Genomic DNA, 25,057 nt, shown 5'->3' on the forward strand with positions numbered 1-25,057 from the left:
CCTTGGTTGGGAAACTGTACTCTGGTGTTTACACCTTGGGAGTGTAGAACTGTGATCTTTAACACTAGGGATAAAACAGCCAATTCCTCTTGGTTGTTTGATTTTTATAGATTGCTACCCTCATCCTTTCTATTCTGCCCTTCTTTATTTTCCTCTCAGTGGTAGTAACCTTAACTTCAATTTTGGAGTACTGATGTTGAGCCTATATACTGACTGCCTGAGGCAAATATAATGCCCCACTTAAAAATGATTATTAAGACCATAAAAAATGAGAAATCTTTAGAGTATATTAAGGTAAAAAAGCAAAATATGTAGTTGTATGTAAATTATTATTTCAATTATACAAAACTACATAAAATTCTGGACAATACTATAAGTAAATATGCAAAAATGAAGTGATTTTTAAATAAAATGTCTTTAATGTTGCATTACTTTTTAAGTAATAATGCTAATTACACTTATGATACTGGGGGTCAGATAATGTCTAATCTAACATTCTCTTTCTCTTAACGGTACCAAAAAACTGTGTGTGAGTTCAAGTCCCCCAAAATAAAGTGTTCAAGAGATTGAAAACTACGTTTTTCAAAACTATTTTCTCATCATGATTCACTATGGGTGTTAAGTCTCCAAACATATTTAAACTCTTCCTCACCCTAGTTTAAAACATCCCATGTGTTAACGTCATGAATTCCACAAGTTTATTTCCTGCTGCATAAAGTAGTAATTCTTTTCATTTATATTAACTTTTTAGCTTCCTCTCATTTCCTGGTTTTACTGTTCAGAGTGAAGAACTCGATGACTTACACTGCTGTTAAGCTTTATCATTCCTTGTAGCTTTATATTTTCTTAGAGTTCATATTTTTATAAACTAAGCCATGTTTGGCAGCCTCCAAAACTAAGCTTTTTCTCAAGTTTGTTGCGTTTTTCTTGTTTTGCTTTTTTGAGGCCTCATAACGAGCTCGGTATATTCCAGGGCCCAGCAAAGGAAGGAACCTTAGAAGAGACTAGTTTGAGAGAGTTGATGTCTGCGAGAAAGAAAGAATGGCTACCACCCCTCTGGGGGGTTATGGCCTTGGAACCCAAAGGTACCCGAAACCAGCGCCCCGAAAGGTGGAGCGCGGAGCAGCCCCCTACACCTCGACAGCCTCTCCGCCAACCTTCGGCGACCGCCTCCGGCGTGGCCCCGCCCCGCCCCTCCCCGCCCCGCCCCTAGGCGGCTGCTCGCGGCAGCCGCCGCCCTCCCCCGGCCCAATGGCGAGGCTGCCGCGTCGGTGATGTGAAGCAGTGCTCTGGCACGTCCGGCCCCCGTCCCGCAGTCCATTACACCATCCGCCGCGGCTGCTGCTGTAGCCGCTGCAGCCCGCGCAGACTGGGAGGGCGGGAGGCAGTTCGCCGGGGCGGGGCGGGGCGAGGCGAGGCGGGGCGAGCGGCGCGGCCGGATTCATTCCTGTGGGGCGCGGGGTATGGAGAAGCTGTGCGGCCGCAGGCGGAGCTGGGCGGTCCGGACGGCGGCGCGGATAGCGGTCTCATTTTGAGGGGGCAGCCCGAGCCCGAGCGGCCGGCGGCGGCGGGGAGGACTAGCCCCGTGGCAGGTAGTGGAGGCGGCGGCGGCGGCGGTCGGCCGAGCCCGGGCCGTGGCCTGAGGCTCCCGCGGGGAGGCCTGGGCGGGAAGGGGAAGGAGGGCGCTCGCAGGAACGGAAGGCGGGCAGCGGGCTGGAGGCCACAGGCTGATCGGCCTGCGGGAGGGGGTCGTGGTTGATGGAGGAGCTTGGGGAGGGGGCTGCCCCTATCGGGAAAAGGTAGAGGTGAAGGTTGTGTAGGGGCGGCTGTGGTTTGGGGAACCTACGGACCCCTTTGCGGGGCGGGGGGTGGGGATCAGAATGGGGCGGGCGAAGTTAGCTAAAAGGCAGCCGGATTTCCTGAGAGCCTCGAGTAGTTTTAAAGGCGAGGGAACCTTTTGGGTGAGGGTTTTGGCGTTAGCTGGCCGCGGTTTGTTGGGTCCGACCTTTTTTGTTCCTTCTCGAAAGCCATCCTGGCCACGGCGAGGCCTTGCAGCCTCGCGCCCTTGGCCCGCTCTCCTCTGCAGATGTGAGAAAGGGAAACATTTCTGCACCCGCGTCTCCTGCCTCTTTGGGTTGTACTCTCTCTGGGCGTGTGCAAAGCAAAACTAGCCCAAAGCTTGGCTGGTTAGGAGGCGAGAAAACCGGTTGCCTGTAGTGTTTAAATTTACCGTATACAGAGAAGAGACTGTCTCCCACCGTAACATTTGGGTCTCTGTGTGTATCTTTTTTGTATTCTTCTTTCCCACCTTTTTTGGGGAGGCGGAGTAGTCCCTAAAGTGTGGCTCCCCCCGCCCCCAGGAGTAAAAATTAAGAAAACCTAGTGTTTTCGCCTTTACCTATGGAAATTTCAAAACCGCTACTTTTTTTTTTTTTTCTTTCTCCAGTTTGGCGCTCTGGTTGTCATATGTTGGACGGCAATAGACAGAACATACATCCGTTCTGGGGCGCCGTGATTAACACTGAACTTTGGTTCCTGTAACCCTTGCCTGTGTCAATAGAGTTAAGCTGGAGCTTTGCTTTGAAAGATAAATAAAGCACAGCCTCTCAACTGGACATAAATGGATCTAAAGACAGCAGTATTTAATGCAGCTCGAGATGGCAAACTCCGGCTTCTCACCAAATTGTTGGCAAGCAAATCTAAAGAGGAGGTTTCCTCCTTGATCTCTGAAAAAACAAATGGGGCCACCCCACTCTTGATGGCCGCCAGGTATGGGCACCTTGACATGGTGGAATTTCTCCTAGAGCAGTGCAGTGCCTCCATAGAAGTCGGGGGCTCGGTCAATTTTGATGGCGAAACCATTGAGGGGGCTCCCCCTTTGTGGGCCGCTTCTGCAGCAGGACATCTGAAGGTGGTTCAGTCTTTGTTAAATCATGGAGCGTCTGTCAACAACACGACTTTAACCAATTCAACTCCTCTTCGAGCTGCCTGTTTCGATGGCCATTTGGAAATAGTCAAGTACCTGGTAGAACACAAAGCTGATTTGGAAGTGTCAAACCGACATGGGCATACATGCTTGATGATCTCATGTTACAAAGGACACAAAGAGATTGCTCAGTATTTACTTGAAAAGGGGGCAGATGTTAATAGAAAAAGTGTTAAAGGTGAGTTCATATTCATTTTAATTTTTTAAGTGTTTACCACTTATTTTCAGGAAGTTTGATACATAATAATAAGCAGTGGTGTTGAGTAAGCCAACACTGACAGACCTATTTTGATTAGGTATCCCTTCCAGTATAACCTTGTTGATTGTTTCTTTGGTATTTGATAGTACATGGGACAAATGTGATTTAAAAAAAACACCCTCTATCACTGTGTTAAGCCGCATTTTCTCTTTATTTGGAGTAACTTACAATTTATGGGAAGTGGGTTCCCCAAAGTTTCGAGCATGTTAGTGGCAGTTGATCTGAGCCATTAGACTTGTGTTTACTTAATTTACTTAGTTTACTTAACTTGATTTAATATATTTTTCTTAGTTTTATTTTCTTAGAATACCCTTGGAGTAGAAACTACTATACTTAGTGAGTCATTGTCATGTTTGTCTTATGTAGGCATTTCATTTGTTATTCTGTCAGGGATGGCTAGGCCATACTGACCCGGGAGGATTAATATCCATGAAAAGGAGAAAATCTGTTCCCTTATTCCATACTTACTGTGTGGCCAATAGAAAATCCTTTCATTAAATATAGCAAGAGAGAACAGATTTTTTTAAACTGCCACAATGCCCAGAGCAGAACAAGGACTAGGTTAAGCAGATGTGGATTTGCTGACTAGCAACAATGTAAACTTCTTTGTCCAGAAGAAGAGTTCAGGTTTATGGTCATGTATACTGTTCAGATGATAGTTTAGGATTTTTTTAACCCTTAAAAACAAATGTTTTGATAGTATAATATTAATACTTAGCATTATTTTCCTTAAACATATTTGTTTATACAACAGCAAAGTAATTCACTGCGTAATATTAAAAAACTATAAAACTTAAAGGAGCATACATACATGGTAAAAAAAAAAATCACACAATATAAATTGGTTTACAGTGTTTAGTATGAAAAATAAGTCTTAACACCCTTCATTTCTAGACCTCCAACCCACCAGCTACCATTGTTTACAGTGTTTTGTGTGTCCTCAAGATAGTCTATGCAAATACAAGTATACTTGTCTGTATATCTCTCCCTCTTTCTTCTTTGTTAGTTGATGCATACTGTTCTTTCTTTTTTTTCAATTTAATTTATCTTGAATGTCATTCAGCTCCAACACACGTGGCTACCTCATTCTGTTTCATGGCTACACAGTATTTCATTGTATGAGTGTGCATAATTTATCTAGTCCCTGTTGACAGACAGGTCACATCCAAAATAAACAATGCTGCTGTGAATATTCTTGAACAAATCTGTGGCTTTGCACACTTATGTGAAAATAATTGTATTATAAATACCTGTAAGTGTAATTGCTAAATCAAAGTGAATGTGCAGTTTATCATTGTGATAGTGACTGATTGCCTCTCAGAGTGGCTAAACCACACAATTATGGGGCACCACATAGTTACTGGACATATTTACTGAAGTTAGTATAATCTTTTTTAAAAAGGTTTGTCATAAAAATGTTACAGCCACATTGTGATTTTTTTGTAAATTTTTTTCCTGAGGAAATATAAAATCTCACAAAATTCCAGCACTTAGAGATAATCCTCCCAAAGATACTGAATTTTGCATTTAGATATATGTATGAAATTTTATTTTATATGCTCTTCTGTACTTGTTTTTTAGCTTAATAAATGTTATCCTTAATGTCATTAATAATAGCTCTTTAATTTCAGTAGCTGCATACTCTTCTACTAATGGAGTTTTACATTGCTTCTGCCTTCTCACTATAAGAAATGTTTCTGTAAACATTCTTTCTTATGAATGATTTATTGTTTCTGATTATCTTTGATGTAGGTGTTGGGTAAAAGGACAGCATGACTTTCTTTTTTTTTAAACAATCATCATTCTTTTAAAGAATGTTTGTTTTAAAAGAACAAATTACTGCTTAATTGACCATGTTAGTATTGGGAATGCTTTGAAATCATACCTAGAAGAGAAAGGGTTAAAAGGTATGGCTGCATGTTTAGGCTTGTTGAATTTTTAGTTTGTTTTGGGCTTTTTATTCATCAGCCTAATGATGTAGAGATTGTTGATAAACTCACGTATTTAAATCAAATTGGGGCATGTTTTAAACTTAGGTCACTGGAGAGGTTAGTACTGGTACTATTTTTCATTCTCTTTTTCAAAGTTCTTTATACTTCTAGATATATAATGTATGGGAGAACTATAGTGTAAATAGCCCATATTTTAGTGAGCATTTTCCCTTAGTAAACTGTGAACAATATTTAACTTGATTACCTTTGCTATTTCAGAGGTAATAAAACCTTTTAACACCATCATCATATAGTTTTGTACTTGAGGATGTGTATACTCCCTCTTCTGGCTAATTCTAGAGTTTTTTCTTTTTTTACCTCAGTATCAATATCTAGTATTTATGCTGTTTAAAGAAGTACACATAAGAGAAAACAATTTTATACCAAAAATTGTTTTCATATAGCTTCAGTTTTATATACATACATATATACACATAATACATACGTGTGTAGTATATGTATATATAACATATCACTTTGTGTGCAGTACTTTAACTTTTGCATGGTGCCTTTTAAATTTGACAGTGAGTCTTAAAGAATATTGGGGGCAGATTAAAGTACGTATGTACCTCCCTCGCTCTGGTCCTGAAGCTTCCATTCTTTGATAATTCCCTCATCGATTTTTCAGATTTTTTTTTATTTTATGGGTTTGGGGGGTAATAAAAAAACAGGAACTATTTGAAACTGAGGCAGGAACACTGGAGAAGGATCTGGTAGAGTGTCAAGAAAGGATTTTTTTTTCCCACATTTTTATCCCCATGCAAAAAATGGAAAAGACTGATAAGATGAGGGATAAAATGGGATAATTTCTTAGGAAATTTTATATGTAAACTGTTGGAAATGGTTCTGAAGAAGGAAAATGTCAGTAGATTATGCTTGGTTTGCTTAAATATAAAATGCATGTGACTTCTACCTTCCATTACTTTTTAACAGGCAGTTGACATTTGAATATATTATCTAACCTCTTTCCATTACTTTTTAACAGGCTGTTGGCATTTTGAACATGTTTTAACCTAAGGTGGAATTCATTCATTAATTGAAAGAGCACTTATTGAGTCCCTTGAGTGTGCCAGACTGTTTGACTTAGGATATACAAAGATGAGTAAGACAAGATATCCAGTCCTTGATTCCCTGCTCTTCAGGAGCTCATGGCTTGTTTGGAGAGACAGGTTCATAAGCAGATACTTAAACCACACTGTGGTAAATGCAGCAGTAGTGCTTTCTTGTTTTAGATTTTTGGAAATACTTTATCCCCAACTAACTCATTACCTGAGGGGACAGCGGGTTCCATTTTTTCCCATGCCATTCAAAAGGGGGAGAAAAACTGAGATATTTAGAAATGCTGCTGCAGTTTAACACAACAGTTCATTTTTGAGACAGGAAAGTTGGTTGCTATTTAAATATAGACCTCAAATCAGGAGTGATTAGACAAGCCCATCTTAGGGCCATAACACTGATCTCAGTACTTCACGGTTATAGTCATCTTTGGCTTTCTTTGGTTCTTTTTTTTTTTTGTGGTACGCGGGCTTCCCACTGATGTGGCCTCTCCCGTCACGGAGCACAGGCTCCGGACGCGCAGGCCCAGTGGCCGCGGCACGCGGGATCCTCCCGGACCGGGGCACGAACCCGTGTCCCCTGCATCAGCAGGCAGACTGTCAACCACTGCGCCACCAGGGAAGCCCTGGTTCTTTTATATTTGAGGGTTTTGTTTGTTTGTTTGTTTATGTTTTGACTCATAATAGGACTTTGCAGATCTATGGAAAAGTTACTTAAACCCTCAATTCTGCTTTTACACCCAAATTTGACTGGAAATTGAGCACCTGAAAGTGATTGGTTGAGTACTACAGACCTATATAGAACAGCTCTTTGAGTTGGGATTGGGGAGACTGGCCCCAGAGGACAGGCTATCCTCACGCATGGGTCAATTATTTTAGATACCCAAGGTAATTAAGTAAATTAGTAATAGGATAATTCCTGTGCATTTTCTGTAGGCCAGATATTGTGTTGGACATTGTGGAGGCTCTGAAAAGATACAGCACATCACATTTGTTCACCGATAAAGGAATGGTATAAATTCATTATATAGGATTTTGGAAGAGTGTACTGACTGGAAAGGCCTCATGGAGTTAACTGGGCTTTGAAAGGATTGTTGGAGTTGAGATCTGCAGAAGGGATTTGATCCAGTTTTTAAGGCTTAGGAAATGGCATAAGGAAAGACACATTGAGAAATATGCTTGGAGGGTACAGAAATTGGAAAGTAGCATATTTGGACCAAAGGGCAGTCAGGGCTAGAGTATAAAAGGACATTGACTTCCAGGTAAAGGAGTTTGACTTTATTCTTTATGCAGTGGTAGGTAAGTCGGTGAATGTTTTCAGCAGAGGAACGACTGAGGTGTTTTTTTTTTTTTAGAGAAACCCATCTTAGTACATTCTAATTCTGTTACATTGTGAGCTCATTGAGGCTAGAGACCTGGTGTTTGTATCCATGTGTTAGAAAGAGTAATCTGGCCCACAGGGGGCAATTGATAAATGAGTTTGTTGAATGAATGTGTTGCATTTAGGAGAGGAAAGATTATAAGCTCTTGGATGGCAAGGACTGTTTTCTGGTCCTTGTAGTACAGAAATACGTACATGAAGACATTAAGACAGTGATGGTGAAAAGTGAGTGGTACAGGTAGAACTCTATAGGAGCTTAGAAAAGGGAGAAAACCATGTAGGCTCGTAAGTATGGTTAACTTTAAAAGGGTTTGAGAGAGCTAGATCAGGCAGTTTTTTGCCTCGTTTTTAAAAATAAATAAATCTTTTATTTTATTTATTTATTTATTTATGGCTGCACTGGGTCTTCATTGCTGCATACAGGCTTTCTCTAGTTGTGGCGAGTGGGGGCTACTCTTTGTTGCAGTGCAGTGGCTTCTCTTGTTGCGAGCACGGGCTCTAGGCGTGCGGGCTTCAGTAGTTGTGGCACGCGGGCTCAGTAGTTGTGGCTCGCGGGCTCTAGAGCACAGGCTCAGTAGTTGTGGCACATGGACTTAGTTGCTTCATGGTATGTGGGATCTTCCTGCACCAGGACTCGAACCCGTGTCTCCTGCATTGGCAGACGGATTCTTTTTTTTTTTAAACCTTGGTTTTATTTATTTATTTATATTAATTTAGTTTAAATCTTTATTTTTGGCTGCATTGGGTCTTCATTGCTGTGTGCGGGCTTTCTCTAGTTGTGGCAAGCAGGGGCTACTCTTTTTTGTGGTGCGCGGGCTTCTCCTTTCAGTGGCTTCTCTTGTAGCAGAACACGGGCTCTAGGCACGTGGGCTCAGTAGTTGTGGCACACAAGGCTTAGTTGCTCCGTGGCATGTGGGATCTTCCCAGACCAGGGCTCGAATCCCTGTGCCCTGCATTGGCAGGTGGATTCTTAACCACTGCGCCACCAGGGAAGCCCACCAGGCGGATTCTTAACTACTGTGCCACCAGGGAAGCCCCTATTTGCCTCTTTATTATGGAAGTTTTCTAACTTATATGTAAGTGGAGAAAGAGAGAAGAATACTTAGAACCATTATGTATTTATCACCTTGCTTCAGCATTTATCCACATTTGCTAATATATGTTAAAAAATATATTTCTCCCTCCTTTTGTTCTCTGCAGGAGCTTGAAGCAAACCCCAGGCATTCTTTCTCTCCTATAGTATAGGCAGTTTAGGGTATAGATGTATTTCAATCAAGAGAATGTTAAAAAAAAGAAATCCTTTTTTTCTCTTATCCACTGTAAATCCAAAGGAATTTCATGTAAGAAAATCTCCACTGTAAATTAAGAATGGTTGGTATTAAGAGAATGGACAAGGATAATGACTATTGTCATGTAGGTAGTTTATTTGTATACTTCAGGACTGAGAGTGTTGGAAGCTGAAATTCTGTTTTTCTTTGAGAACTCTAGCTCAGCTCTTGGTTACCTCAGAACACACCTAGTAGCAGAGAAGAGTGAAAGAGAGGGATTTAAAATTTCTTTCTACTCTGTAACATTCCATACTTATTTTGTTATAATAATAATGTTTAACTAGTTGAATTCATTAACATTTTAATCCCAGATCAAGTTGCTCCTGCAGGTTGTTTCTTGTTCATCCTTTTCCCTCCTGTATCTCCTGGCACACTTTCTCTGTGTCTTCGGGGAAACTTGGCATCCTAGTTGGGGAAGCTAAGCTGTAGATGATGTGTCTATTGAGTGCAGTAGGGAAATATCTATTGTGTTCCTCTATCCGTGAAGATTGGATTGTAAACTGTGTCCTCACAAGATTGAACTGAAGATGGTGAAAATGAGTAGCTCCTGAACACTACTGCTATTTCAGAGTCATCCCCAGCAACACAAATTTAAGGCAGTGGTTAAGTTTTACTTATTGATCTTTTAGCTACATATAGTTCCCTCACTGAGTTCATCTTTATGAGATTTTAATCACATTGATTAATTAAATTTGTTTAAAAGAAAATTTAGGAAGCCCATGGCATTCTAAAGATGTATGCTACTGAGACATCGGGAATGCATGTGTTGGAAGATAGAGGTGGAAGAGTTGGGGAGAGGCCCAGGTAAAGAAGTCACACGGATGCAAATTTGATTAAAATATCTCTTCCTCTTTTTTCCCTACCTTTGGGTAGAGCTGCAGTTGAATAGAGAGTCTGAACTAGAATGTAAGTCTGAATTGTAATGTTGATGTTTTCATCAACTTATGTTGTGTAATCTTCATCAAATTATACTATTATTAGTTGAATTTAGTCCTGATCCCTTAGCTCAGATATTACTGCTTGCTATCAAGACCCATTTCAAAGGCAAGTCCTCATCCCCCTTGAGTCACATGAATGCATCTTGAGCATTTTTTAGCATTTAACTTTGTTGTGAGCTCAAGGACCTGTATTGTTAAATTTCTCTGTGTTCCTAGCTCACTGCCTTATATAAAGAATTAATGAGGGGAAGGTACGTGGTAATCTTAATACCAGTAGTTTTTTATCATCTTTTTTTTTTTTTTTTTTTTTTTTTGCGGTACGCGGGCCTCTCACTGTTGTGGCCTCTCCCGTTGCGGAGCACAGGCTCCGGACGCGCAGGCTCAGAGGCCATGGCTCACGGGCCTAGCCGCTCCGTGGCATGTGGAATCTTCCCGGACCGGGGCACGAACCCGCGTCCCCTGCATCGGCAGGCGGACTCTCAACCACTGCGCCACCAGGGAAGCCCCCTATCCTATTTTTGATTCTTTTTTTTTTTTTTTTTCAAACTCTTGTCCTTGAGTATCTCTGGTGTTACAGCATACATGGGGAAGGGAAATATTCTGAGCAGAGGAACCTTCTAGTGCTCCTTTGATATCCTAAAGTTTTCCTCTTCACCCCTTCCCGCCTGCTCCCTTAACACATACCAATTAGCTATTCCAGGAGTAAAATGCTTGCAATCAGCCTTGTTATGCAGTTGAACTGCACCCCTCCCCCCCCCCCCGCCCCCATGTTTATAGGTGGACCTCTCTTTAAAGACTCGGCTTAGCCCCAGCTGCAAGGTAGAAGAATGGATGCCAAGCACAGCAGGCTAAAGAGGAGAGATGATGAGCGAGCTGGAGCTGTCGTGTTAGCTGACTCTTCTCGCCGCACGACAGGCCAGCAAATCGGGAGACGAGGTGTTGCGGCAAGGAGTACCACTTTATTCGGAAAGCTGGCAGACCGAGAAGATGGCAGACTAGGGTCCCCCAAAAAACCACCTTATGGGGTCTGGATGCCAGTTTTTTTTACAGAATCGGAAGTAAAGTAAAAAGGCAGAATAGAGAGGGAGAGGTGGGGAGGAAGTAAAGTAAAAACGGCCATCAGTCTTGGAGAACATCTCCTGGAATGGCCAGCCTCCCGGAGGGGATGTGTTAATTTCTTTTTTTCTTGCAGCCATTCACAGGTGGGTAGGGTTCCCTGAGGCAGGAAATTATGTATGATTATAATAACAAAAGCAACGAAAAGCAAAGGCTAAAGTCCAAGAAACAGATCCAACATGGAGTCAAAATTGGCTGTTGCCTGTTACAATAAGAACTGTTTTTGTGCATTTCCAGACAAATCTGTTATGATAAAAAACCTTTTAATTGCTGTTTCTATCAGTCAAAACTTATACTTTACTAAAAACAAATACTTTGATTTTAAAACAGCTTTGAGACATAATTCACATACCATTCACGCATTTAAAAACCACCCATCATTGATTTTTAGTATGGTCACAGATTTGTGCAGCCATCACGACAATTACTTTTTTTATTTTTTTGGTTGTGTTGGGTCTTTGTTGGTACGCGTGGGCTTTCTGTAGTTGCGGTGAGTGGGAACTACTCTTCGTTGAGGTGCGCAGCCTTCTTATTGCAGTGGCTTCTTTTGTTGCAGAGCATGGGGTCTAGGCGTGCGGGCTTCAGTAATTGTGGCACACGGGTTCAGTAGTTGTGGCTCGCGGGCTCTAGAGCACAGGCTCAGTAGTTGTGGCGCGTGGGCTTAGTTGCTCTGCGGCATGTGGGATCTTCCTGGACCAGGGCTTGAACCCGTGCCCCCTGCATTGGCAGGCGGATTCTCAACCACTGCGCCATCAGGGAAGCCCAGTTCCCTAAGTTTTGAAAAACATAAACTGTAATTTAACCACCACTACAATAGAGGTGGAATGAAAACTTCCTGTATGCCCCTTTGCAGTTAACCATTCTCTCAGCACCCACCCTCTGGCAATCACTGGTCTGTTATCTGTCCTTATAGTTTTTTAGGCATTAATTTTAATAGTGAAAATTCTGAAGGAATGCAGATGTCCATCAACAGAGAAGTGTTTATGTAAATTATGACATGCCTCCTTACTTGAACTTTAACCATAAAGCCATTAAGAGTGATTATGTAGTATCTGTGTAAATAGTTCATGTAGACTATATACATGGAACATGACAAAATGACTAAGATGTAGGTGAAAAGCAGGAAACAGTTGTATATTTTCTGATTACAACTTTATCAAAATATACTATGTAAAGACACTTGGAGACATGACATAGTGGCTGTAAAATTATGCTTTTGTATTGGGGATTTTTTTTGACCTCTGTTTTCTTAACTTTTAAGTAATGGTCTAGGTTATAATTCAGAAATTTTTTAGGGCTTCCAGGGCATGAAAGTGTGGCAGTTATATACTTAACCTGTTAGAATAATAAAGGTGATCCCCTCCTGCTAAGATTTTACTTTTTTTTTTTAATGTATTTATTTATTTTTGGCTGCGTTGGGTCTTCGTTGCTGTGCGCAGGCTTTCTCTAGTTGCAGCGAGCAGGGGCTACTCTTCATTGTGGTGCACAGCCTTCTCATTGCGATGGCTTTTCTTGTTGCGGAGCATGGGCTCTAGGTATGCGGGCTTCAGTAGTTGTGGCACATGGGCTCTAGAGCGCAGGCTCAGTAGTTGTGGTGCACGGGCTTAGTTGCTCTGCAGTATGTGGGATCTTCCTGGACCAGGGCTCGAACCTGTGTCCCCTGCATTGGCAGGTGGATTCTTAACCACTGTGCCACCAGGGAAGCCCTAAGATTTTAGTTTTTAAAGTTATTTTGTCCTTATTTGAATCATTTTTTGTGATATCAAGTATTAAAAATTTAAGAATCTACCTTAGCTTTGATATTGTGCTAAATAACTGCTATCTGGGATATACAGGAAATATAACATAGGCTCTGTGTACTTTAGGAATAGACAGTTTAGGTAAGAAAACCTATTTGTGAAGCACTAACATATTATGTAAGGTATTACATAAGATTATAGTAGTAGATATAACATGAGTACTTACCAGGATGAATGAAACATTTATTCACCAGGCATTCTCAAAATGATAAATTGACATAGTATAACCAAGAAGGCCTCTTTGAGCAGCTGAAATTTCTGGTGCAACTTGGAGGAAAAGAAGTTAAAAAGGCAAAGAAGAAAGAGTATATTGACAGGAAAATTAAGAGAAGAGGCATGGAGGTGGAAGTAAGCGGGACTATTCCAGGAACTGGGAGAGGTAACTTAGAATACAGTGATGGGAAGCCTAAGCCGTTTCTTTGCCTTGTGTGTGGCTGGTATTGATGATGTCTTTTGGGTTAGAGAAGGTGTTGGCAAACTCTGGCCCAGAGGTCAAATCCTGCCCACCCCCTGTTTTTGTACTGCCTGAGAACTAAGATATATTTTTTATATTTTTTAATGGTTGAAAAAAAAATCAAATGAAGAATAATATATCATGACATGTGAAAATTACACAAAAGCCACATTTCAATGTCCATAAGTAAAGTTTTGTTGGAAAACAGCCATGTCCATTAATTTAACCAATTGCCTATGGATACTTTTTGTTATATGGTAGAGTTGAGTGATTACAACAGAGACCTTATGGACTGCAAAAGCTGGAATACTATCTAACCCTTTACAGAAGAAGTTTGCTGGCTCCTGGGCTAGATTCACAGAGCAGCATTCATACTGGAGATGACAACGAATGAGGCTAGAGAGGTAGGTTAGGGAAATATTTCTCTTTTTAAAAATCTATTTCCCAGAGTATATCTTCTTATGTGTGTTCCCACTACCAAGATTAAGCTTTACTTCACATGACATGCCTTCTAAAACTATAGATTTCTGCCTTGTTGCTTTCTCATCCTCACACAGATAGTGCTTTGAGAATCAATGCTGTAAAATTTTGAAATCTTAAAGATTTTCAGCTATTTCTTTAGAGGAAGCATGAAAGCTTTTGAGCTGGAAAGTAATATGATTGGTGGAAGTTTTATTATGATGCTTGGTTTATATTAGAAATAAATTATTCACTGGAGTGTAGTATGACTAGCATTTAAAATATGACCTTAGTAATGAGCAATACACTGAAATGGCAATTGGGAGACATGGGTTTTTATTTTACTACCAGTTTCTCTGGTTTCTGTTTGTAGAACAAGTTTATCTTCTCTACTTTGCATAGTTATTAATATAAGTTTGCAATAGTTAATACAATTTAGGGGAAAAATGCCGTGCTAGCATACTGGTACCTTTTCTCTTCATTTATTTCTGTTTTTTATTATTTGCTTCTAGTCTCTCTAGGTTTAATATATTGTTTTTCCCCTATAAGTTCTTGAGATGGAAACTTAGCTGTTTTTTCAAAAAGCCATTCTTTTCTAATGTACATTTAAGCATAGTTTAGCCATATCCCACAAGATTTTTTATTTAACATTTTTATTATCATCCAGATAAAAATATTTTCTGCTTTCCATTGGGATTCCTTCTTTGACCCGTGGGCTATTTAAAAGTATATTTTTAAATTTCAAATATGTGGAGATTTTTCTAGGGTTTTTTTTTTTTTTCCGCTTGTTTTTAATCTAACTTGTATTGTGGACTTAGAACATATTCAGTGATTTCAGTCCCTTGACATTTGTGTGAGTCTCATTTTATGGCCCAGAATGTAGTCAGCATTTGTATATGTTCCATGTGTCCTTAGAAAAAAATTAAATTCTATAGTGTTCATTTAATTTTCAATATCCTTATTGGTTTTGGTCTCCTAAACTGAAAAAGGTGTGTTCTAATGTATTATGAGTGGATTTATCTGATTTTCCTTGTAGTTCTGTTGATTTTTGCTTTATTTATTTTGCTGTTTTTAGGTGAAAACAAATTTAGAATTATATCTTTCTGTTGTTTTGAATTTTATGCCATTATAAAATGTTTATCTGTAATCATGTATTTTGTTTTAAAGTCTACTTAATCTGATATTTTAATATCAGACTGCTTTCTTATGGTTAATTTTTGCATAAAGTATATATATTTTTTCATCTTTTCACTTAAACCTTTTTCTATCCTTACATTTAAGGTATTTCTCTTGTAAGCAGCATGTAGTTGAGTTCTATGTGTGTTTGTATTTTCAGTCTGACAGTTTTTGTCTTAATGGAACATTTAGTTTGCTTGTATTTAATGTAACTACTTATATATTTGGGCTTTAATCTCCTAGCTACTTACTGATTTTTATTTGTCTACCTGTTTTGCTTTGTTTCTGTCTTTGTTTGGATTATTTTTCATTTTTTCTCTATATTAGAGGATATAGTAATTATATGCATGCATAGCCTCTATTATTTTAGTGGTTACTCTAGATAGTACTACTTTGACTTATCAAAGGCTAACATAAATTTCTAATTTTACCTCTTTCCAAGCAAGGCAGAAATCTTAGAATACTTCAACTCCAATTACCCTCTTTACTTTTATGCTATTGCTTTCAAGCATTTTTCTTCTATATGTGTTTCAAACCCTGTTACAAGATACTATTTTTAACGTCAATATTTATTTAGATATCTCACAAATTTACCCTTTCTGTCAATGTTGATACTCTCCTTTCCAGGCTTCCATGTGGCTCATCTTTTCTTTCTCACCTGAAACGGTCCTTTACTTCACAGAATTCTAAGTTGGCATTTATTTTCCTTTAGTGCTTTAAGGCTTCTCTTGTTTCTGATTAGAACTTTGCTGTCAGTCTAATTGTTGTTCTTTGGCAGGTCATGTCCACCTATTCTTTGGTTTTAAGATTTTTCTCTTTGTCCTTAGTTTTTAATGGTTCTGCCGTAGAGTGCCTCAGTGTGGCTTTCTTTTTGTCTATCCTTGTTGTTTATAAAACTTATTAAATTTATGCTTAATCTTTCATCAGCTTCAGAAGATTCTCAAACTTTATCTCTTTAAATATTGCTTTGGGCCTATTTTCTTACTCTACAATTCTGGTTTTAAGCATGTTATCCCTTCTGACATCGTTTCCTCTGTCTCTATAGTCTCCTGTTTTTCCATCCTTTCACTTGCATGCTTCTTTCTATGTATTTTCATCTGACTTAATTTTCTAGTTCACTAATTCTCTATTCAGCTGTGTGTAGTCTGCTTTTAAAGCCACCCATTGAGTTTTTCAGTTCTAGAATGTCCGTTTGGTTCTTTTTTGTAGTTTGCAGTTTTCTAATTCTCAAATTTTTTTTAAATATCTGAATACTCTAAGCATAATTATTACTTTAAAGTCTGTGTCTGATAACTGTATTATCTAGATCTTCTGTTGGGCTTTTCTCTTAGCTCTTATCCTTGGTTTTTGTGTTGTGGTTCCTTGTTTTCTCTTTTGTCCATTATTTTTGATTGGATACCAAACATTATATATGAAGAATATATAAAAATAATTTGAGCTCTAATATGATAATATCTTCATCTAAGTAGTATTTGTATTTGCTTCTGGCTTAATTACATATATACTAGCAGTTCTGGATCACTTTAATTCAATATAAAGATGATTTTAACTTGCATTTCAGTGCCTGTGAACGCTGGTTTCTTTGCACTTCACCTTAACTCCTAGAGAGCAGCCCTTCAGAGCTATAACCTAAAGTGTATAGGGATTTCTTAATGGGCTTTGGACTCCAGTTTTCTCCTCTAGCCCTGAAAGGTCAAAAGCTCTGCCCAGTTTTTTAGCTGCCTATTCCAGAATCAATAGAGGTCGTTGGGGAAAGCTTCCCCAAATTCTGGACTTTACTTAACTAATTTTCTTTATTCTCCTGGATGTTGTCTCCCTGTGAGCTCTTACAGGCGGTCGTACAGATTTTTTTTAAATGCAGTTTTCAGCTTTTCTGGTTCTGATTGGGAGGGTAATCATGCTACCTCTGCCAATACTAGATGTGAGAGTCTCTTATTCCTTTAAAACAAAAAACAAAACAAAACAACATTTTTTCAGTATATGGTGTATTCAAAATATATATATTCTGCATTTTTCTAATATGTCAATTCAGTTACTTAAAAAACTGGCTTTTGCTGCATTCTTTTTCTTGATTTTATTGTTCTGAATAGAGAAGAATGCCATCTAAGCCTTCTGTTTATATTTCTATTATATTGTCTATTTCTTAGAGAAAATGGGAATATTAGGGATCCATAATTCAAAAGAGTTTTAAAAATATACTTAGTAGTAGTCATGTTTAATTGAAATTATTTTGAGCAAATGAACATTAGTAGTCAGAAGTTCTGGGCTCTCTTAGTGGTTGGTTACCATACACATTGCTAAAACATTCTATCAGACACCCTTCCATTGTAGACCATTGGAATCCTGGGTCACAACATATCCAGATTTTTTAATATAATCCCTATAGATATCATGGAAGACTAATAAACAGGATAAACTTGTGAAGAGATTTAAAGTCCTAATGTATTACAACTTGTGCTTTTTGGAATTTTATCTGTAGATCTGTTATGTGAAGTATTCAGGTTTAAACAACTTTCTAGTACACATCCTGTGTCAGGGGTCCTCAAGGCCACCCCCATGTTTGCAGGTAACTTAGCATACAGTTGTACTCATGGCTAAGAGTTATTACAGTGATATAATAAGGACATGTACCTGGATCATAAGAGGAAAGGCACAGTTGGGGCCTAGAGGAATCTTTGTGCAGGCTTTTTTATGCTCTCTCCTTCCTGTGAGGTCACAAAGAGCTGTCTTCCCCTAGCAACATAAATGCATGTGTGCAATATTCCTGCCCAGGGAAACCCATTTTGATTGATGAGAGGATGGTTAGAGACTCAATGTCCAGGTTTTTATTGGGCACTGGTCACAAAGGCACCCTCTGCTGAGCACATACGCAAAATTCCAGAGTCCCAGAAGGAAAGCAGGTAGTCAGCATAAAAGCCCACCCTTATCATTTAGGGAAAGTTTTATATCTTGGAACTGTTTACCAGACAACATTCCAGATGCCAGCCCAGGGCCATCCTTGCAAGCAGGTCTTTCTAAAGATAGCTGTCTCAGCCAGCTATATTAGTTATTTTTCACACACACAGCCTAAAAAGACTGTTGAAATTTTCTGTAAACAGTGTATGTAGATATCAAAGGTCTGCATGATAATTTCTGTTTTGATCATTAGTAGAATGTTTAGATTAAATTTACGTAGCTAAATGAGTGATTATGTCTTAGTATGTTCCATCCACACAGCCTTTCACTAATGTGCCAGTGTCTATTGTCAGTTTTAATGCATGTGTGGGAAGAATCGGACGGTGTTAGAACATTTAGTACATTTAAAAAGAATGTTTAAGAAAATTAAATTACAGTGGGAAATAATCCATTATGAAAGGACACTTCAGATGTCTCCTTTTAAAGTTCATGTTGAACCACCCACATATTTTTTAGGTTTCAGTGGACTTGTTTTTCTTATGTGAGTTTTTTGAAGAAAGTATTGTACTTTGTTACCAAGATTTTTGACTAAAACAGCTGAGGTTCACTTGGCAATCAGAAATACTGAAAAAATAATTTCTGGCTCTTAGAATCAAATTGGAGACTCTTAGGTGTTACAGACTAGATTTCTTATTTATAAATGTGGAGTCTGACCCAGAAAGTTAAGTGACTGTCAGCAAAACTGTAAATAGGTGGTTAATTTCATTTCCTCAGTTTTTAGTTGTAGAATATACACTTGAAAACATTACTGAAAAATATCAAGAGGCCGTGGATTAATTTTGAATTTCATTTAGTGACTTTGAATATCTTTTCATGCCTTATTTTGTCATTTCGTTTATTCAAAGAATTTAACCAATATTTTTTCCCCCTGCTGTGTGTCAGATATTAGCTTTAGGTGCTGGGGATCATTTTTTCTTATTTGTAATCAAATTAAAGTATGTCCCATTGAGGGCAGCTTGGAGCTGCCTGCTTTTCTTTAGATTCTAAAGTATACATATGTATTACATTATATCCTGGTCCCTCAAATATGTTATCTCTTCTTTTCCTCCTCCTTAAGGTAATACTGCATTGCATGATTGCGCAGAATCTGGAAGTTTGGACATCATGAAGATGCTTCTTATGTATTGTGCCAAGATGGAAAAGGATGGTTATGGAATGACTCCCCTTCTCTCAGCAAGTGTGACTGGTCACACAAATATTGTGGATTTCCTGACTCACCATGCACAGACCAGCAAGACAGAAAGGATCAATGCTCTAGAGCTTCTGGGAGCTACATTTGTAGACAAAAAAAGAGATCTCCTTGGGGCTTTGAAATACTGGAAAAAGGCAATGAACATGAGGTACAGTGATAGGACTAATATAATTAGCAAACCAGTACCGCAGACACTAATAATGGCTTATGATTATGCCAAGGAGGTAAACAGTGCAGAAGAGCTAGAAGGTCTTATTGCTGATCCTGATGAGATGAGAATGCAGGCACTATTAATTAGAGAACGTATTCTCGGTCCTTCTCATCCTGACACCTCTTACTATATTAGATATAGAGGTGCTGTCTATGCAGACTCTGGAAATTTCAAACGATGCATCAACCTATGGAAGTATGCTTTGGATATGCAGCAGAACAATTTGGACCCTCTAAGCCCGATGACCGCCAGCAGCTTATTATCTTTTGCAGAACTGTTCTCTTTTATGCTACAGTATAGGGCTAAAGGTCTGGGAACCACTGTTACATTTGATGATCTTATGGGCATACTGTGCAAAAGTGTCCTTGAAATAGAGCGAGCGATCAAACAAACTCAGTGTCCAGCAGACCCATTACAGTTAAATAAGGCTCTTTCCATTATTTTGCACTTGATTTGCATATTAGAAAAAGTTCCTTGTACTCTAGAACAGGATCATTTCAAAAAGCAAACTATATACAGGTTTCTTAAGCTGCATCCAAGGGGAAAGAATAACTTCAGCCCTCTTCATCTGGCTGTGGACAAGAATACTACCTGTGTAGGGCAGTACCCTGTTTGTAAATTTCCATCTCTGCAAGTTACTGCGATACTGATAGAATGTGGTGCTGATGTGAACGTCAGAGACTCGGATGACAACAGTCCCCTCCATATCGCTGCTCTGAACAACCATCCAGACATCATGAATCTCCTTATTAAATCAGGTGCACATTTTGATGCCACAAACTTGCACAAACAAACTGCTAGTGACTTGCTGGACGAGAAGGAAATGGCTAAAAATTTGATCCAGCCTATAAATCATACCACATTGCAGTGTCTAGCTGCTCGTGTCATAGTGAATCATAGAATATACTATAAAGGGCATATCCCAGAAAAGCTAGAGACCTTCGTTTCACTTCATAGATGATAATTTGACTGTTGAAGCACGACTTGGTAACAGTTGTTTCATAAATGAGCACTGTTGTGGTAACACCAGCATTCATTTAGCTTGATTTCATCGTGCTCTCATTGGCTAAAGCATTGTAAGCATCAAATTTACAGGATTGGTTTCCCAGTATTTAATATAAATATAGCATATAATATATTGTTTGTGAATTATTGAGAAATGTAATCTCATATTCAGATTTCTAAAATTGTCTGCCAAAGGCTTATCCATTCTGGTTTTGTTTGCTGTTGGGTGCTTGGGATAGAGTTAACCATTTTTCAGTGGTGTCTTTATACTTTTCTGGTTTGTGAATTTTATACAATTGAATGTCTTTTTTGTGCTTCTTCCTTCTCTTTGAGCTTCTCCCCTGTTTCCACCTCATTTTTAACTTAACCATTTCTACTTATCAATTTCTTTCCCCTTATGGATCCATGTTAGGTTGTACAAACTTTATGGACTTGTTACCATTTGCAGTTACCATAAGTGCTTTATCTTCTCTATGCACTGGCTTCAACTTGACTGTTGTATGTTAGCATATTTTCTATGCAGCAGTTGGTCACCTTCAACTCCGAAACACTGCTAAGTATGTTACAAAGTTCATTTTACGAAAGTACTCTTGTAGCATGACAATTTTTAGAGCTACAGGTTAGCTACCACAGCTCAAGCTTTTTTGTTGTTTTTTTCTTTACATCTGAGGTTTCTTTCTCTAATCCACTGAAATTATTGTGTGCTAAATTTGGGAAACAAAGCTATTCTAACTCATTAACCCAGTTGAAATTTAGGTCTGTCGTCTTAATATATCATGCAGTAAAAGGAAGAATCTTTGTAAAGTGACCCACCTTTCATGCTGCGCCAGCATTGTCCTGCTTGTGCTGATGATGTGATTAGGTGTAGAGAATTTGCTTAAATTTAACCTCAAAGTTTTATCACACAGCTTAATGAGTCACACTGAAGTATTCAGTAATTGAACTGCAAATCACTTTTATTTACAAAAAAGAGCTGAAGCATGTCAGTGGCATGATGCTTGCCAAGCCAGATCTAGGCATCTAGGATAATTAAGGTATTTTTAGTATGCAATTTACTGCCATAGTATCAGAGGTCAGTAACAGTGTTCCTTCTTTCTTCAAGCTTAAGTATACCTTTGAAGATAACTTGCATGAATTACTTTGGTCTCAATTATTTGTCACCCTAATTAAACACAAAAGGTTGCAGTGCTTCCTCTTCCCTTACTGAAAATTAGCTTTTCTTTTCTCTTTCTTTTTCTTTCTCTCTTCCTTTCTTTTCTTTCTTTGCTCTCTCCCTCCCTTCTTTGTTTTCTTTTTTTTTTTTGGATTTTTTTTTTTTCACAGCTTTGCTAATGCCACAGAAAGGGCTCTTTTAACTTAAGAAAAAATAAGTGAAAAGTACTAAAAAAGATTCAGGTAATTATCATTCAGCACTTTATTGTTATTCAGAATAAAATTTATGATGGCATATTTGCCCTGCAAATGTCTTAATGCAATTGTTCTGAATAAAAAGCTCCTTATTGGTTTGAGGAAAAACTCAGTTTACCTGTGAGTTTAATGAGCCTGATCACTTGGATTTTTGTGTTGACATTTTATTCTGAGGGTTGATGTAGGGGTATTTAAGGAGTCATCATTGCAAACAGTCACATTAGGTTTATTTCATCTTTACTCAGTAAAAAACTTGTAATGAAGAATAGTAAATAAACAAAAAAGCATTAGACTTAACTTTCTGGTTAAATAATTGAAGTTTAATTTTTTAAGAGATATCCTTACTCATTTTACTAGGTTGTATATTTAATTTCACCATTGAAAAAGGTGATTTGGATATAAATGGTTGCTCTGCAACCTTTTGATGAAGAGATTTTAATATCTTGTTTACTATAGGAAAATTTGATGAAATATTTGAACTGCCACATAAATTAAGAATAGTTTGTGATTTAGATAATTATTCTGGAAATATCAGATATCAATTTTTGAAATCATTTGCCTCTGACCTTCTGGAATAAGAATTATATGTGTGAACAGCCTTTTTTTTTTTAAAGAAAGGAAAATTTTGCAAGTACAGTAAATCTACATTAGTTGATCTCAATAATTTTGGGGTGAACGGTGAGCAATTGGATTTTAACTGATTTAATATTCCTTTTTTTGGGAGGGTGTAGGAGGGCTTACATGCTCTTATAGTAAGGCACATCTCACACTATTTTATAGGTGAATTTGAATTGTGCAACTCTAGTATAAAATAAGGATTTCTTTACATAGCATTTTCCCACCACTGAATATAGATAACTTAGAACTATTCCTCAGTCTTGATAACTGAAATGCCTTATTTCAATTAAGATACAGTTCTCTATTTGCCATCTCCCCAAATGATGTTAGGAGCTCTTGAAAAATCACGTAGTTTAAAAGCTCAAAATTGTCCATTTTATTTTAGAGGAGGTTGTTTCATAAATGTGCCCTCAGATACTGTTTAAGGCCTTTGTCAGAAAGTATTCACAAAATTGTGAGACTGAATTTAAAAAAAAAAATTAAGTTTGTGTTATTTTTTTTAACCAACAGATGAGTAATTTAATAATGAGCTAATTGTACTCTCAGCTGTACACTGTAGTATGGTAATGTTGGCTGGAGCTAATGTATAAGTTTTGGTTGCATTTCCATAAAAATCCCCTGTTAAGGCCTGCTGAATTTTAGATGTTCCACTCTTGATCATTTCTGTAAAAGAAATGGTCATTTTATTTAGATGCCAGTCTACATTTTAAAGACAAGTGGATTACAGATTTTAAAAAGAGTCATTTTCTTATCCATAAATCTGACAGGGACATTAGCCCAAATCAACCAAAGGTAATTTGGTGCCCATTATGATTTTGCAGTTAAGTGATTGCTCACTTGTAAAGTGACTTGTAATGTATAATGTTTTCGAGGCCCCCGTCTCCTGTGACTTGGGAAAACTGTTGAGGTTATATTTGAAAAAGTAGCTCTTTAAAATAATATTACCCAGCAGAAGCCTTAGGTTGAATTTTACAGGTATAATAATCCTTTTAATTTCCCCAGAATTGTGGGGGCCGGATGAGATAATAACCATATTCTTGTGCACTGTACCAGCAGCATTATTGCTTGGAACTTTAACCATTTTAGTTACTAGGAAAACTAAAATTAATTGTCATCTTTTTCTTTTTGCCCTCATACATCACTAAGCAACTAGTTTCTCTCCCTTTTGTCAATTCCCATTGTGTATTTTTCCAAAAAGTACTGTATTCAGATGCCAGCCAATAAACTGTCACACAATGGAAAATGATACGCCACAACATTCATTGTAAGGTTTAATAAAATTAAATTTGCGCCAAATAGTAGTGTATTCTTATTAACTCAATACTTGACTGATGTTATCTTAAGGCATATGATAGTGGACTCCTTTCTCAAAAACACCTACTGGTAATTTATAGTCAGTTAGAACTCACGAGTTAGCATTTATTATTATACTAGTATGTAAAAAACAAAGATGATTTATGTAGTTTATTCTAATTTTTTTTTTCCAGTAAAGAGCACAGAAACTAAAGATACAGGAAGATTTTTGTTGTGGGATGCATGGGAGAGGGACTGCTTTTAACTCTTGTTTTTTAACTGGTCTAACTCAGTTTTTTAACTGAGTTTGATATTAAGTATCAAAAGTATATCATAAATATATTACTATGAAGGTAAATTTTATAAATTTATTTTCATCACTTTTAAATTGCAAAATGTAAGTAGTCCTTGTCTTTTCCTTATATGTAAGTTTCCTAATATAAGAAGTTTTAACAGATCCAGAAAATGCATAATTTCTAAACTCCAGGCATAAATTGAAATATTCAATTGTATGGGCTTTCCCCTTTTGAATCATTAACTTATCCATAACAAATACAGGCTTTGTCATAGTTTTCACAGGACCCTTTGAAGTGTTAGTCTTCTTTACCCTTGGTGCTATGGTTGTTCCCAACTACCACCACCAACATTTAAAAGGAAATCTTAGCAAATATATAAGGCTAAGAATATTTTTAAGGATTTGAGCAAAAAAAAAAGTTATTATATCCTTTTTTTCCCCTCCATTTCTGCACATTTAGAATGTTCTTTCTTGAGTAATATGGGGTTGTGGGAATTGTGAATTGGTTCCTGTATGCCATGTTACCTTACGTTTTATTATAAGGCTCTTTTAAATAAGATTTTCTCTCCCTAAATTAACTCAGCTTTTAATAATTATCTCAATTTAGTTTCTTAATATAGAATGTCTGATTTAAAAAATAAAACAATACAGTTCCATGCCTTAAAAAATTGAAAATTTAAACTTTAAAATGGGATACACTTCAGACATATATGTTCACATTAAAGAGGGATTTGATTAGTAGTCCCACTAAAACAATTGGGTGCTTATTAATAACTATACTTTGGTGTAAGTCAAGGAGTGGAGTGGTTTAAAGTATTTCACATTGCCAAAGATGAATAAAAAAAGATAGTCTATTATAAAAACATTAACAAAACTTCCCAGTAATGTCTCTTCTAAAGTGAGGTCTCCTTGATTTATTTTAGACATAATTTGAGCCTTATTTTATTAATTTAATTTTTTCCTTTTCCAAAAGAAAATTTTGTTAATAGCAGGTTCCCCTCTTGTTTACATTATAGTACCAATTGATCCTAGGATTGATACTTATTTCTAAAATCCTTTCATCCGTATAAACAAATGGGTTTGTAGATTATAAAGTTATAAAGGATACTTGTGATAATACCTAGTTCAAAAACTTGGCA

The 25,057-nt window shown here is 37.8% G+C and overlaps 1 protein-coding gene across 1 annotated transcript; it reads left to right on the forward strand.

The window, feature by feature from the left end:
• The first annotated feature begins 1,448 nt into the window (after positions 1-1,448).
• FEM1C (fem-1 homolog C) lies at positions 1,449-23,620 on the forward strand. Its single transcript, XM_060009001.1, has 3 exons — positions 1,449-1,592; positions 2,447-3,164; positions 18,955-23,620. The coding sequence occupies exons 2-3, from the start codon at positions 2,621-2,623 to the stop codon at positions 20,259-20,261; spliced, it is 1,851 nt and encodes a 616-aa protein (XP_059864984.1). The 5' UTR covers positions 1,449-1,592; positions 2,447-2,620; the 3' UTR covers positions 20,262-23,620.
• Positions 23,621-25,057: the final 1,437 nt, after the last annotated feature.

This window comes from Delphinus delphis, chromosome 3, assembly GCF_949987515.2.
Source record: "Delphinus delphis chromosome 3, mDelDel1.2, whole genome shotgun sequence".
In the NCBI taxonomy this organism is placed as follows: domain Eukaryota; kingdom Metazoa; phylum Chordata; class Mammalia; order Artiodactyla; family Delphinidae; genus Delphinus; species Delphinus delphis.